The 12,854-nt window shown below is 33.3% G+C and overlaps 2 protein-coding genes across 2 annotated transcripts; both read left to right on the top strand.

Moving 5' to 3' along the window:
• The first annotated feature begins 1,635 nt into the window (after positions 1–1,635).
• On the top strand, positions 1,636–4,033 carry LOC140828194 (uncharacterized). Its single transcript, XM_073191174.1, has 3 exons — positions 1,636–2,489; positions 3,131–3,676; positions 3,846–4,033. Exons 1-3 carry the CDS (start codon positions 1,716–1,718, stop codon positions 3,954–3,956), a joined length of 1,431 nt encoding a protein of 476 aa, XP_073047275.1. The 5' UTR covers positions 1,636–1,715; the 3' UTR covers positions 3,957–4,033.
• A 2,246-nt stretch (positions 4,034–6,279) lies between these two features.
• On the top strand, positions 6,280–10,544 carry LOC140828193 (uncharacterized). The gene is made up of 3 exons (XM_073191172.1): positions 6,280–7,213; positions 8,783–9,331; positions 10,296–10,544. The coding sequence occupies exons 1-3, from the start codon at positions 6,335–6,337 to the stop codon at positions 10,371–10,373; spliced, it is 1,506 nt and encodes a 501-aa protein (XP_073047273.1). The 5' UTR covers positions 6,280–6,334; the 3' UTR covers positions 10,374–10,544.
• Positions 10,545–12,854: the final 2,310 nt, after the last annotated feature.

The following is a 12,854-nucleotide window of genomic DNA, read 5'->3' as shown; positions in this document are numbered from 1 at the left end:
TTGAACATTCAGATGGTAGATATATCAAAATATCTGAAATTCAGAAGTTATTGTACTAAAATCAAAATTTTAAAATTTAGAGGACGAAAAGAAAAAAAAAACAAGTTATTGAACCAAAAAATATATTTTCCCTATCTATATATATATATAATAAAATTTTTTTGCGTTTTTTTTACTTAAATGGAAGTATAAAAATTTGCATGGGGGGATTCATATCTTTAATCGTGGCAAAACTTAAAATGGGTTTCTCTAGGAGTTGCTCATTTATGTTAGTTAGTTTACAAATTTAGTGCTCTGTAATTTTATATTGACAAATTTTATTTTTCATAAAAGTACTGATATGACATCGTAGACATCAGCATTAAATTACCGTAAACCCGTTCCACGTGAAAAATGACTAAATTATAAAAATTCTTAAATAAAAAAGAGAAAATTAATTTGGTGCATGAACTATTGGTTAAAAGACAATTGGTACATGAAATTTTGTTGATGATAAAATCGATACACATTGATCTGATTTTGGCCAAATTCCGGTTAAATTTAACTAATGAATCTATGTTACCCTTTATCACAAAAACACACATTAAGTTTTTATTTTATATATCATTGGATTAATTTTAATTTATCAAATGATCATTGCACCCTTTTATTCACCGGAAATTGGTCGGTATCCGATCAAAATGTATCATTTTGTCATTTATCCAATAGTTCAAGAATAATTTATTTTTAACTCAAGAAAAATCAAAGACATTGGACTAAAATTGTAAAAACAAAAAATAATAATCAAATATTGTAGACCAAAATTTAAATTTGACAAATATAAATAACCCCAAACTAGAAAGAAACAAACATATAAAACCAAAATTATAGTTTTTTTTTACTAAATAAAAACATAAAAAACAAAAAAGAGATGGAGAACAAAAACCACAGCTGTAGTCTGGAATAATTATACAATATATTATAAATATGCATGAATGACAACATGGATGCACATCTCTCATTCTTTGATTGACATTTTCAAGAATAAAAACATAATGCTAACGTTGATGCGTTCCACTTCAAATCAATATTTCAATATTCCACGAAAGTAATGGCATCTTTTTGCAATATATAAATATAAATATAAGGGTTAAAAAAATTTGTTTTTTTTTTTTAAAAAAATCAAACTTCCCTCCTATAAATTTTAAAGATTAATTATCGTTTTTCAAAAAACTTTTTTCAATTTATTTTATGTTATAAAATATAAAAATATAAAGAAAGTATATGAATTTATATTATATCCACACACTACTTGTCGGTCAATATTCTAGTTAGAAGAACTGACGGATGAAAACTAAACCAATAAGGCCTCCGAAAAACATTATACAAATTTCCGGGTTAGATTGAAAATTTAATATTACTATGAAATTTAATATAGAAAATAAATTAATAAGGTCAACAAGCATGTTAATATATGATTCGAGAGAGAATAGCAGCATTGCCAATTTGTTCACATAACTATTTGGTACAGATTTTATGGAAATCGCATCGGTGAAAAGTAACGAATGTTCCTCCGATCCTCTTCTTAGACAATATTTATTTTGCAAAATTCTTCAAGATTTATTTAGGAAGGAGCAATGCCTCGTTCATGGGAAACCACCATTCCAGACCTCTTAAAATCCTGGAAAAATCTCATTTCTCCACAATCAAAATCCAGTTTTATTAGTCCAAATTTCATGAAGGGAATTCTTTCGATATGCATTTTCTCGGCAATATCTTTTCTTTGTTTCTCAGCTAATTTCCACGGTTTGATATCGAGGACCAGTTGCCCCGAATGCAGTCGAACCTTCGGACTCCAAGTAAGCCGTGAATCGATCAATGGCCGCCTGCACGATCATCCAGAAAGAACAAACATATCCCACATTCTTTTCGGCATTGGCGGCTCAGCCGAGACATGGGGCAAGCGCCGCCAGTATTGTGAGCTCTGGTGGAGACCTAATATGCACCGTGGCTTCGTGTGGCTCGACCAAGAGCCGGGGGACGGAGCGGAGCCATGGCCGAACACCTCACCACCGTATAAAGTCTCAGCGGACACCTCCCGGTTCAAGTACACCTGCTGGTATGGGTCCAGGTCCGCCGTGCGCATAGCTCGCATTGTAAAGGAGAGCTTTGAACTCGGGTTGAAGAATGTGAGGTGGTTTGTTATGGGGGACGATGATACGATTTTCTTCACTGAGAATCTGGTGAATGTGCTGAGTAAATATGATCACAATCAAATGTATTATATTGGCGGGAATTCGGAGAGCGTGGAACAAGATTTGACGCATTCTTATACCATGGGATTCGGCGGCGGCGGCTTCGCCATTAGCTACCCTTTGGCGGCGGATCTGGTTAGGATCTTGGATGGGTGCATTAATCGGTATGCAGATTTCTATGGCTCTGATCAGAAGATTGGCGCTTGCATGAGCGAGATTGGTGTACCTGTGACAAAAGAACTTGGTTTTCATCAGGTAATTAATTCTTCAACAATTTTGGATTCACAGTAACTTTTAATCATCATCAATTTCGTCGAAATCTGTTTAATTACCACCCATTTGTTTTCGTGGCGAAGTTGAGAGGTTAGTTTCGGACATTGGTCCAATTTTGATGTTGATCCTCTGGTTAGTCACATTTTCAGTCGAAGTGCAAAAACTTGGCTTTTTTTGCCATTTTCGATGACGTAACACCGATAATTTCTAAAACAACATTGAATATTAATGATAGTATTTGAAATAAAAAAAGCGTAGTTATTGCACAAGATTGAAATATTACTAATCAAAGAACCACAATTTTTAAAATTATGGCCAATTTACGGAACAAATTTTGTTATTTTCCCTGTTTAATTATTGGATTAATTAGAATCTGATCTAGTTGAAAATTCACATGCAATCAAAGCTGGCTCGTCTTATTCTCCAATTTTCTAATCTAGTAAACTGTACCATAGCTATCATAGAGAATCGTAGACAAAAAGTAAACAAATTACCCTAATTTAGCTCTTTTTCTACTGCCATTAAACCGCCGACTCTTCACAATGCAAATTTTCAATCCTACTTGGATAGTACGTTCTCGTTTCTTGCCTAAATTAAGAATCGAATCTCTGTTCTATACACAGATTGATATTCAAGGAAGCCCATACGGCCTACTTTCAGTGCATCCAATAGCACCTCTAGTTTCACTGCACCATCTGGACTACGTCCAGCCCTTGTTTCCGGGCACAACCCGAATAGACTCTGTCAAGAAACTCGTCCAAGCATACAAATCCGACCCTGCGCGGGCATTGCAGCACAGTTTCTGCTACGACCTCAGCCGGAACTGGTCCGTTTCGGTCTCATGGGGCTACACCGTGCAACTGTACCCGTTCTTGGCTACGGGAAAGGATTTAAGCACACCATTGCAAACATTTTTAACGTGGAGGACTTGGAGCCAAGAGCCCTTTACGTTTAATACCCGGGTCATGAGCTTGGATCCGTGTCAACGACCCGTTACTTTTTATTTCGATGGAATTAAGGATGTCGGGGATGGGAGAACATCGACGTGGTATAAGAGGGGGAATCCTTATATTAGGAGGCGATGTGAGAGGGAAGATTATGCGGCTGCTTATTTGGTTAAGGGTTTTAAAGTATCGGCAGCATTGCTGGATCCTCAAGTGTGGAACAAGGTACGTCCGCAATTCTCTCAAAATTTATCATAAGAGAAAATAGCATCTTTCCTCGTCAAGTGTAAATCAGATCTTAACAAGTCATACATATGTCTCAAACAAAATTTGGCCCACTTGAGAAATCTTTTTTTTTTGGCTAATTATTAATAATATCATTTTAATAAAACAGGCACCACGTAGACAATGTTGCGAGATAATGAACGGTTCAGATCAAGTAGAAGGTGTTTTACAGATACGAATTCGAAGTTGTAACCATTGGGAATCCGTAACACCACCATGACATGCAGCCACGTTCTACAAGGTTGACTTTATGTGGCATGCGACGTTGACTTGTAGAATGTACAATTCTTCATGGTGAAGGTACACCATGATATGCATCGTGCTTAAAATCGATAGAAATGTGTTCGATCATTAAATCACGTTAAATTTTGGAAACAAATTCAATTAATTCCTTAATACATATGAAATAGAAAACTGAATTAATTTATTTCTTTATTTAATCAGAACTCCTCCCAATATTTTACAGATTTATTATTGGTCTTCTTTGTCTCTTTTGGTGAGAGTAAATAAAAATCCATGACCCTAGCAGTCGAGTTTGTTAAGATTGGAACTTGGACCTAACTCAACCCGTTATGTGTTGGACTGCCTATAATTAGGCCACCCGTTCTGCTCACAATTGGGTCATTTGTAAACTCCACGCTTCAGATGTTCATTCCTGGGCGTGAGAGGGGTGTGTTGATTGTCCCACATCGGTTGGATAAATAGCCTTTGAGTGATATATATTGGCTTGGACAATCCAACACCCTTGAGCTAGCTTTTGGGGTGGAGTTAGGTCCAAGTTCCAATCTTAACAGAATTAACACTCAAATCTTATGGAATAGGCTTCAAGCATGGCTCGAGTATCGTTTTATTAGATATTCGTTTTGATACCATGATCGAAATTTCGATAATAGTAAATAAAACATATTTTCCTATTGGCTAAACAAATTTAAGATTTTAGTTTTATCGTGTCTAAATGTTGATTCGCGTCTTATATATATATATAGTAAGGATTTTTACAAAATATTTTAAATTAAAATAATGTATATTACTTTTTATAAATTAATTTACTCACATGTCTGATTTTCAAAACTATGATTTTTTTAAATTTCCATATTAATATGGAATTATTAGTATTTACACTCGGTAACCAATTTTGTAATTTCATTTCGATTATGGATAGTTTTTATGTTAATCTTGTTCGTAAACTATTGCACAAACGAATGTGGAAACTTCAAGTTTCTATATCAATTTTTTTATATTTGATTTATTTCAATCTATTTTTATTAATATAAATAAGTAATTTCTCATAAGTAATGACTTATATTCTAATAACTCATAAAGTACTATAAACTTCAAAATCCTCAACGTTTCTATCCTGAAACTCACGTCTCTTCTTGTTCTGATTAGAAATTTTTCGTCTGCTAGCTGTTGTATTCGCTTTTAAATCATAACAGAAAAACTTGGATTCGATAACAAAGTAGATTATGTACCTCTAAGACTTAAACATTTTCAGCAGTTTAGAGTGTGTTTGTATCAGATTCTGCATTTAAACACATGATTAAATTTATAAATTTTGAATAAGTGAAAAAACCAGAAGTGAGTAGTGTTTTAAAATAAAAGTAAAAAATCGAAAATCAGTAGTCGATAGTGTTTAATAAATACTTTATTCCAATACTAATTTGTTATTAAAATCATTTTTATAAAAACAAAATCAAAATCTCGTTTTTTTTATTTCGATTAAATTAAACAAAGTTAACTCGAAATCTGGGTCAATACTAATTTTTTAAATTCTGAAACCAAGTGTCATTTTTTTTAATTGATAGCACACTCCTTTAATTATAACTTCTATAATGTTGTTGATTACGTGTCTTGGGCTTCGAGAGGCGCCACACGAAAAAAAAATTATATTTACACTAATAAATGCTCTTACATTCAATATTTAATAATATTAAAGTTCTAATTACAACCTCAACAAATGTCATCTATTATAATATTGTCTTAGATTTCTTGATATTTTATAATATCATTATAATATATCAAAGCCAACTCCAAAAATGTTTTGGATTAAATATATTTTAATACGATTTATCTGGTTTACTTTTTTATTATTGGTTTCGATTAATTAAACAGGGTTCGAGTTCATAATTCTATTATATTTCAAATACATTTTATAAATTATTAACATCGGTAAACGATCCACCGAGCTGACGACCAAAATATAATTAATAAAATTTAATTAAAAAATGCTTCTGTGCATATTAAATTTATAAGGTCGACGGCAAGCATCGTTGCAATTTTCGCAAAGAGGTCACCAGCATTACACTTTACAAGGGAGATTCCCAATCTTGAAAGAATAAAACTGCATGTATAGTTAGATTTGTATAACAAATTTTACTATTCACATAATTTAATACAAAAATTTAATTTGTCAAAATCTCGTGATAAATTTAATGTAATATTTCATTAGATGATAACAAAATATCATAATATAAATATAAAAAAAATCGTTGTACTATATTAGTTGTATTTTTAGTATTATTAATCGAGAAATTCTGATCGTTCAAGTCTTCTTCATAGACATCATATAAAATCTCCGGATTGATCCAAGAAATTGCGATGTCTCATTCATCTGAAACCGCCACTCAAGACCCCTTCAAACTCTGGAAAAATCTCCTTAGTCAACCCTCAAAATCCAGTTTCTATAGCCCAAATTTCATGAAGGGAATTCTTGCGATATGCATTTTCTCCGCACTTCCTCTTCTTTATTTCTCAGCTAATTTCCACGGTCTGATATCTCGGACGGCTAGTTGTCCCGAATGCAGTCCAGCTTTCAGACGGCAGGTGATCCATGAAGTAGTCAACTCCGGCCGTCACGATAATCACCAAAGAACAAACATATCCCACATTCTTTTTGGCATCGGTGGTTCAGCGGCGTCATGGGGCCAGCGCCGCCACTACTGCGAACTCTGGTGGAGACCTCACATGCACCGTGTCTTCGTGTGGCTGGACCAGAAGCCAGGGGATGGAGCGCCAGAGCCATGGCCCGATACCTCACCACCGTATAAAGTCTCAGAAGATACGTCCCGATTCAAGTACAACTGCGGGGATGCGTCCAGGTCCGCGGTGCGCATCGCGCGCATCGTAAAGGAAAGCTTCGAACTAGGTCTAAAGGATGTGAGATGGTTCGTCATGGGAGACGATGACACGGTTTTCTTCACGGAGAATCTTGTGAATGTGCTGAGAAAATATGATCACAACGAAATGTATTATATCGGTGGCCATTCCGAGAGCGTAGAGCAAGTTTTGACACATTCTTATTCGATGGGATACGGTGGCGGCGGCTTCGCCATTAGCTACCCTCTGGCGGCGGAGCTGGTTAGGATCTTGGATGGGTGCATTGATCGGTATGCAGATTTTTATGGTTCAGATGAGAAAATCAGTGGTTGCATGAGTGAGATTGGTGTGCCTCTGACCAAAGAACTTGGTTTCCACCAGGTAATTATTGTTTAACGACATTGAAATTTTTATTGTTTGTAGTAACTTTTTAACTTTCATTAGTTTAGTTATAATCTTTGTCATTTCTCCAATTTCCTGATAATATCCCAGCTAGATAAGCCCTCTAAAATATTATGTATTGAACTGTGCGCGTAGCTGTCATGACCATAACCATTAAAGTAAAAACATATTTATAACTCGAACTCCTCTTTCTACTCGCATGATGACCCGTGATTTAAGCCACCACTCTTCACGATGCAGTGTTTTTATTGCCTCCAACAGTATTAAAGACACTTTTTAGAACATATTCGACCAAACTTTGGGGAAGAAAACATTACCCATCGATTTTTTTAATCTTGCCTGTGTCGAAACTCGAAAGCATACATGTATTGGACACGATGATTTAGAATTTGAGATATATGCTTGTCTTGGACTTTAATTAGCAATGTTTTGTTTTCATTCGTTAACTTTAATTAGCAATATTAAATCCATCATATAATGTTTATTTAGAACTGATACTCTCTTACATGATTCGTGTATCAAGAGAAGTATATATATATATATATATATATATATATATATATATATATATATTTTTTTTTGTTTACAAATATTGATGAAATGAACATTTTTAAATAATTATAATGATTTTCTATTTTGAGTTGAGTTGGAGCTTTTTAACCCTCTAGGATAGCGGCCGGCCCCCGCCAAATGATGAGTTTTTGGCGGGCCGACCGGCCATGGGTTGGTTTGTTGACGGTGTGTCAAAAAAATAATATTCAATGAGTTTTTTGGATAAAAATCAAAAACTGACAAGCTACAAGACTAAAAATCGAAACATATTATCTTATAGAACTAAAATTATAAGTTTCCTTATTTTTGATGAAAAATAACTTTATTTGTTTGATAACTTAGAGATTTGGTTTACAAAATTTTCAAATTTTGGTTTTGATACATTAGCTTATAATTCCGGCTATTTTGTTCCAACCACTAAAATGACATCAGACAAGTCAACAATTTTTTATTTTATGTCAAAATTTCAATGTCTCGTCAGCATTTTTCAATGTCACATCTATTTTCTGTGTCATGTCAGCGCTACTACGAAATAGGACTGAAAGCCACAAAAATTCAAAATTAGTGAGACCTAAACTGAATTTGAAAAATTAATAAATCAAAACAAAAATAAGAAAAATAGTAGAGCAGAAAAGCTATTTTCCTCTATTTTAATCTACTTGACTTGGCAACTTAAGTTCATAAATTTATTGCCTAAAATTTGTATTTTTGTTAATGAATAAATTTTTTTATAGTAAAACAAGATTTGTAATTTTTATGATAGTAATAATGTCCTAAAAAAGATTTCTAAACTTTATAAGAATAAAAAAAACTTTGTTCTCTCGCATTGTACTGTCATAAATATCTCTAAAAAAAATGAAGCGCGAGTTCGGATTCACGTTAAAATAAAACTTTAGATGTCTCACATCTCACCTTTTGGGTAAGTGTTTTGAGTGGAGTAAAATCATATGCATGCACGTGGTAATCGAGAAAAAAAAAACTATGTTCTTTGCACAGATGGATATTCAAGGAGACCCATACGGCTTACTTTCAGCGCATCCGCTAGCACCATTAGTCTCGCTGCACCATCTGGACAATATCCAGCCCTTGTTTCCAGACATAACCAGAATAGACTCCGTAAAGAAACTCATCAAAGCATACGAATCCGACCCATCCCGGGCATTACAACACACCTTTTGCTACGACATGAGCAGGAACTGGTCTGTTTCTGTTTCATGGGGCTACACCGTGCAATTGTACCCCTTTTTGGTGACGGGAAAGGTTTTAAGCATTCCATTGCGAACATTTTCAACGTGGAGGACTTTAAGTCAGGAACCCTTTACGTTCGATACTCGGGTCATGAGCTCGGATCCGTGCGAAAGACCCGTAGTTTTTTATTTTGATGGAGTTAAGGATGTCCGGAATCAGAAAACCTTAACGTCGTATAAGAGGGTAATCGATCCTAATATGGGGATGCGATGTGAGAGGGAAGATTATACGGCTGCTTATTTGGTTAAGGGTTTTAACGTGTTAGCAGCAAATCTGGATCCTCGAGTATGGAACAAGGTATGCGCACATGGCTCTCGATTTTTTATTTATTTATATTTTTCTTCTGGTGATATTATTTACGCCCCCACTTTTGTGGCATGCATTCCTGCAGTTTTATAATAAATTTTAAATCTATAATTGAGTGATAAGTGACAAATCATAAATTATAAATAACATAAGTTGTTTCCTGTGGCTATATTTTCTCGTTGTAAGTTATAATTATTTTTCACAAAATAAAAGCAAAAATCTTAGACCCTGCTTCTTTTGCTAGTCGGAGCATTTGATTAGGACTTAAACTAGTTATATCTCCACTCGAGTTTTAAAAATTTTCGGATTTATGATTTTTTCAATACAACGGGGTGGATGAATTTCCTATCTAAAATACATAATCTACGTACCCATCTAACTGAGATTTGAACCCAAAACATTACAAGTATTAGGTTTTGAGCTTCACCTTTACCACTAGGCCAAATGATCATTAACGACTAATGAAGTTTGAGCTTTAGCTAGCTTGAGGTGCTCACTGTGTTAGTTATAATTGTTATGATTTAACATTGAAAGAGAAAATTGATAATGGCCTATATATTTTTGGTAATTTAATTGGTTAAAATTTGGTCATAATGCGATATATAAATCGTTTTATTGAAAATTTAGTTCCATTTTCATCGAATTGCTGATCATATATTTATAGCGTTAGTCATGTGCTAACATGCTGCAACCCAACAAAAATTAGGCTCTTGTAAGAGAGAAAACTGTTTGCTGCACTAAAACCAAATTTGGACCAAACCAACTTACAATAAGGTTTTTGAAAAGTTCATGAAATGAATAAAGATAGGACTGTATATAATCCATTGTGAAGAACGTCGAGCTTCAAAGATGACATAGTTTATCTAAAAATAAAAAATTTATTAATTTTTGACTATTTATGGTTGAATTATTTATTTTGTTGTGACTAATAATTAATTTCATTTTATCAAAATAGGCACCGCGTAGACAGCGTTGTGAGCTAATGAACGGCTCAGATCAACAAGACGGTGTTCTGCATATCAAAATTATTTGAAGTCGTAACCATCAGGACTTCGTAACACCGTCATGTACAATGTACAATCGCATTGGTGAAAGTACACCAAGTTACCATCTTGTGAACAAAAAAAAAAGAGAGTTTAATTTACAGTGTAGACAAAGCTATTAAAGACCGTAATAAATAAATGTTCAAAAATATTTTAAGGGAAAAACTTCTAACTTTTTGGTCTTTTGTGTTTATTTCATTACAATTTTGATCATCTATGTTGCCCAATTTCAGTCTAATTTATGTGTATATATATATATATATATATATATATATTTTCAATTTTTGGTAATTTTTGTGGAGCTAAGTTGCTAACCCTCGTCTCCCGTCAGTAATTATCCATCGATTTTTTTTAGAATTGTGATTTATGTGGATGTCTTGAACTAGAACAAACGCATCAACAGTTGTGATTTATCTGGATGTCTTCATTTATGTGATACCATAATAATTTCGTATAGACAAATAAATGTCACATAATCCACATTCAACAAAGATCAGATGCTACGTATACCTGTTTTATATTATCTTATAATAACATATTTTTAAAGTAGCTAAACCGACAACGAGGTCATGTATTAACTTCAAGTCTTCAAGGCATATACTTACCAGCGTGAACCATGCAGCAACTCTTCATTTGATCCTTCAAATTTGTTGGTCGAAGCCCACTATTTCACCTCCGTCCCGATGCCGAAATTATTGGCGATATCGACGAATGATATCCCGCTGCCTGGAAACAGCGTAACTTTTTGATGTACTTGTTCGCAGCATTGCTGGATCCTCCGGTATGACACAAGGTCGTGCGCAATTGTCTCAAAAAGTTTATATATTTTTCTCGAATAATATTATTTAGATTCTATTTTTTCTAGCATATATATTTTATGAATATATTATATATATAATATATGTGTAACATAGAGTACAAATAACATCAAATTTTTTGTTTTAGTGTAACTTTATTGAAATCGGTCCGATTTTCTAATTAGTCCCAACTCCCAACTTGTTCTTAGTTCCATACATATACTTTAGTCCAGTTTTTATCGGTGTTTGGCATCACAGCGAAAATTGGGTTAAACGCGACGAGAAAACATATTTCTTAAAACCTTATAATATGGGCCAATATAAGGACAACTCTTGAAAATTTCCCAAATTGAATGTAGATAAAAATTACAAAAAAAAAAATCTTGTTAAACAATCATACGAGTCAATTTTATAATACAAATATTCTATTTGGGTTATCTATGAAAAAATATTACATTCCATACCAAAGATATTATTGTAAATATGAGTAGCGTTGAGTAGTCTCACGAATAAAGATCCGTAAGACCGTCTCACAACATGCCTACACAAAAAATTATGGCAAAAACTTGTGTGAGACGGTCTTACGGGTCGTATTTGTGAGACGGATCTCTTATTTGGATCACCCATGAAAAAGTATTACTTTTTATGCTAAGAGTATTACTTTTTGTTGTGAATATGGGTAGGGTTGACCCGTCTCACGGATTATGACCCGTGAGACGGTCTCACATGAGACTCACTCAAAAATTATCGTCCATTGTATTATAGAACGTGGATCAGCAGGATTTCAGGGATACAAAAATCAGTTGATTACAAAAAAAAACAAGGAGATAGAGTTTACTAATTATTTAGATTATCGAATTGTTTATTTGGTACTCCTCTCTATCCATTGAATAACATTTTTCCTACCAATCAATCATATATATTGTAAGTTAATGAGGTCGGGCTATGATAAATATTAAGATTAAAGGTTTTTGGATTCTAGCTCGTTACTGCAGATCACATGGGGGCTGTCACAAATATCACAAAATTAATAAGTCAAACACTAGTAGTTACACCTAAACATTAGTACACGATGATACCTTCAATTACATTAAAGACCTATGTACGTAGTTAACCATTTTGTTTAAAAAAAATGACTTTAATTTTTGTTTTACAATTTTTATTTGAAAATGTAAGTTTATATATGTTTCAAAATAAACTTCATGATTAAAAATATGGTATTGCACTAACTTATGTTCATGATTTGATCCATTCTAAGATTTTAATGTGCTAGTTTTGTTTATTAAGTAGTTTAAATACTCTTAAGTTTGATGTAAGAATTTACTTTAATTTGATCTCCTTTGTTAAGCTTAAGTCAAGCTCACAAAATTATATATCGATCGCTCTAATAATAATATAATTATTGCACCTCAACAATCTATCTCCTAGTTATTTCTTGTGATTCTTTTTCTAAACAATAAACTTTGTTGGACCAAGATTTTGAAATCTAATATTTTCAATTCAGCATTTGTTTGGTCTTTGTTTTACTAATTTTTCGAAGTCATTTTGGCAAAAAAATAATTAAAAATGGTTATAGATAAAAAAAAATTAAAAATTGTTTAAACAAGGCTATTTTTCAATGGTGATATTGCAACACATCATGTGCAAATCATTCTTTTAGCTGGGATAATTATT

This window comes from Primulina eburnea, chromosome 3 (assembly GCF_022965805.1).
Source record: "Primulina eburnea isolate SZY01 chromosome 3, ASM2296580v1, whole genome shotgun sequence".
In the NCBI taxonomy this organism is placed as follows: domain Eukaryota; kingdom Viridiplantae; phylum Streptophyta; class Magnoliopsida; order Lamiales; family Gesneriaceae; genus Primulina; species Primulina eburnea.
This window is presented reverse-complemented; position numbering and strand designations above follow the sequence as displayed.